The 3560-nt window shown below is 56.6% G+C and overlaps 1 protein-coding gene across 1 annotated transcript in view; it reads left to right on the top strand.

The window, feature by feature from the left end:
• Positions 1-1450: 1450 nt before the first annotated feature.
• The window catches only part of ITPK1 (inositol-tetrakisphosphate 1-kinase), a 172054-nt gene continuing 169944 nt past the window's right edge, over positions 1451-3560 (top strand). The window contains exons 1-2 of the mRNA XM_073895804.1: positions 1451-1623; positions 3091-3400. Of these exons, the coding sequence (XP_073751905.1) occupies positions 1466-1623; positions 3091-3400 (468 nt within the window). The 5' untranslated portion in view covers positions 1451-1465. The remainder of the gene's footprint in view (positions 1624-3090; positions 3401-3560) is intronic.

Genomic DNA, 3560 nt, shown 5'->3' with positions numbered 1-3560 from the left:
CTTGGCAGTTCCCTTCCTCCCCAAGGCCCTCCCTCTACTGCAGCTCCTCTTTGAGCTTTGGAATAATCCTCTCCCAGATGGCCCCAGGCCATGGACACACAATAGACCATTTAATCCCTTAATGGTCCATCTGCCTCCCAGGGAGAGTGTAGATGTCTCTAGGTTCCGGTTCTGGAGTTTTCCCACTTTTGCCTCTTACCTCAAGAGAGGTCGGGGACCGCCTGGGGGGACTAACCTCACTAATTTATCCTATCACTTATTTATTTATTTATCTGCGAGAGAAAGACTGTGCACATGAACAGGGGGAGAGGCAGAGGGAGAAGCAGACGCTGAGCAGGGAGCCCCACGTGGGGTTCAATCCCAGGACCCTGGGATCATGACTGGAGCTGGTCAGCCGCTTAACTGACTGAGCCACCCAGGCTCCCCTATTGATCACTTTTGTGAGCACTTCTGTGTAAGGCACTGTTAGAAGCAATTTGGCTTCATCTGAATCCAAACAAAACCCAGACTCTCAGCCAGTAGGATATACTCTTGTATTATCAGATGCATACAGTGGTGAGAAGACAAAAACACAGTTCCTGCCCTCGAGGGACTCACGGTTAGTGGTGGACAAACGTTAGTCAAGTAAGAGTCCAAGTGTGATTAGCATCCTGGTCATTGAAGGTGTAGGGAACTAGATGGTTGAGATGCCAGCAAGGGACCCCTGGGCTGGGAGCTGGTGGATGAGTTAATAAGCAAAAAGAGGGAAGAACATACCAGAAAAATGGACTGAATGTAAGGGCCCTAGGGACAACAGACATCACAGAGGCTAGGATGGTGGGGGCAGGGTGAGGGGCACTTGGTGGGAGATGAGGCTGGGAGGCAGTAGTCTTATCAAGGACTTTTGGCTTTATTCCAGCTACAGTGGATTTGCTTTCTGAATCCTGTTCTGGCTGAAGAGTGGAGAACGGACTAGCTGGGAGTACAGGAGACAGACAAGGAGGGAAGGGTTGATAGGCTTTGTGGTTTCTCAAAGAGGTGAAGGAAGTAGTAAATTGAGAAATATTTGCCCCAAGGTCATGCCCCTCCCTGGGGTCAGTTCACAGCCAAAGACTGATCAATTGGGCTGGAATGGGATAGGCGAAATAGTTCACTCCTTTGGTCCAAGTGGGACAGCTCTGCAGGATGGTTCTAGCCCTAGAGCCCCACCCTTCCATGGGATGACCAAGAACTTAAAACAGATAAAAACCATAGAAGTTCCCATTCTTAAAGATTTTTTTTTAAAAGATTTTATTCATTTCTTTGAGAGAGAGAGAATGAGAGATAGAGAGCACGAGAGGGAAGAGAGTCAGAGGGAGAAGCAGACTCCCCGCTGAGCAGGGAGCCCGATGCGGGACTCGATCCCAGGACTCCAGGATCATGACCTGAGCCGAAGACAGTCGCCCAACCAACTGAGCCACCCAGGCGCCCGAAGTTCCCATTCTTAATGGAGAGGAGGATTGAGGCCAGTGCCTGCCCATGGGTCCAGAGAAATGTGGGTGGATCCCTGGTCCCACCAGCGCATAGGGAGGATCCGGCTATACCTCTGGCAGCGATCCACTTCTCAGAACCTGTCGCCCTCACCCTCCTACCTCCAGAAGGACGGTAAGCTGAGGTGAGGGGGGAGTCCCCTTGGCCCTGCATTGCTGGGCCCAGCTTTCCCACTTACTTGCTCAGTGACCTCGGGCAAATCCCCTTCCCTCTCTGGGCCCACTTTTTCATGAATAAGAAAGCAAGATGGGCTAATTAGTGGCTCTTAACTTTTGGGGCAAATCACAGAGCTAGAGTTTGTAAGAAGCCATTATGTACCTACGGGCTCTTAACTGGGCCTCAAGCTGAGTCCTTGGATGAGTCAGTACGAAGCACCATTTCTGAAGGCCTGCCGAGGACCAGCCCAGCGCCCTGTTCTCATCCTCACTGCAGTCTTTAAAGGCAAGCATGTCTTTCCCCACCTTGAAACTCAGAGGGCTATGGTGGGGAGCTTGGGCCCCTTGCCCAAACCAAGGGGAGCTGAACCAGGACCCCCAGGCCAGGTCTTTCAGCATGTCTCTGTCTCCCCACGCCCCACAACATCACACATTTTAGACTCACAGCCACTGCACTGTTGCAGTTTCAAGTGCTCTCATGAAGCAGGTTTTATCTCTTGACGTAAGATGGAGCCCTGGAGGCCCAGAGAGGCTCAGGGGACTGCAAGGTCACACAGCAAGTGCGCAGGCAAGGTGGGCGGTGCAGGTAGCGGTCACGTGTGATCACTCCCGAAGTCCCAATGTGGACAAGCCTCTCCTAGTTGCAACTTGGAAGACCAGCTGGAAGAGGGGGGGGTGGGTGGGGGTGTGATTAGGGGAAGAAGGCAGGCCCCTAGGTCTGGGCCTTAAAGCATGAGCCCAAGTTTGGTCAAGGAGAGTCCGCCATTCCTAACAACTTGGTTCTTTCTCCCTACCTCGGTTCTAGCTATTCTCCCTTCTTAGGCCTACCAAAATCTTCCTTATTTTCCAAGGCCAGCTTAAATGTCTCCCCTGAAACTTTTGAGCCCCGCCCCCTCATTCATTTTTTCCTGCCTGAGCCTGAGGAGAGATGTCTTCTCCTCCCAAACCCGGAGCTCTTTGAAAGCTGGACGCTCCCCAACTGCCCCACAGGGCAGGGCAGGGCAGGGCAGGGTTTAGTGAATCAAAGGCACTGAAGCTACCGCCGGCTTGCACTCCGAAAGCAATGGGTCTCCTGGGAGTGTTCCACCCTCATTTTAGATGCTTCTAGTTCCCGCCCCGTCCCCACTCAGTTGAAGGGGACCGAGAGGAGTCAACATCCTAAGTCTGAGAAGACCCTGGGTGTTCAGGTCACCACCCCAGGGAGCATCCCCCCACCCCATCCTGGGCAGGGGTCTGTCTCCTGAAGGGAAGAGAGATGATCTCATTGAATGTCCGTATCCGCCCCTCGCTGCAGTTCCAGTGAATTACCCAGGGTGGGGGGGGGGCGCTGAACACTGCTGGGGGTACAGAGATGCTTTTGATTTAAGAAACTCCCAGAGGACAAGCAGAAAACGCCCACAGCATGACTCCTTTTGCCTCTCTAAAGAGCAACAACCCCTTGGCAATGGCCGCCCTACACCCAGTCCCGCGCCCTCCGTCCCGAAGCTCACCCGCCCGAGCCCCGACGCAAACAAGCCGCAAAACAGCCAGGCCGGGAGGGCGCGGCGCCTTTAAGAGGCGGCGAGCGACGCTGCCCCCTGGCGGCCGGCGCTGCGGCGCTTCCTCCGCCCCGGCGGGGTCCAGCGGGCCGGCCGGCCGGGTCAGCGCAGCGGCGGCGGCGGCGGCGGCGGCGGGTTCGGCGGGTGCGCGCGCTGCGCGCGGGGACGAGAACGAGGAGACGGCGGCGGCGGCGGCGGGTGAGGAAGGCGGGTCGGGGCAGCTTGGGGGGGCGCGGGCGGCCGCGTGCGCCCCGCCGGGGTCCGAGCGCGCCGGTAAGGGCACGCGCCCGGCTCACGGCGGCCGACGGCGCCGCCCGGGGCTCGGAGTCTGGGCCCGCGGGCGCGGGCGGGAGGGGGG

This window comes from Callorhinus ursinus, unplaced genomic scaffold (assembly GCF_003265705.2).
Source record: "Callorhinus ursinus isolate GAN/ISIS: 27379988/994484 unplaced genomic scaffold, GSC_fseal_2.0 scaffold8, whole genome shotgun sequence".
Taxonomy (NCBI): Eukaryota; Metazoa; Chordata; class Mammalia; order Carnivora; family Otariidae; genus Callorhinus; species Callorhinus ursinus.
The sequence above is the reverse complement of the archived record's forward strand: the minus strand, read 5'-3'. Positions and strand labels throughout refer to the sequence as shown.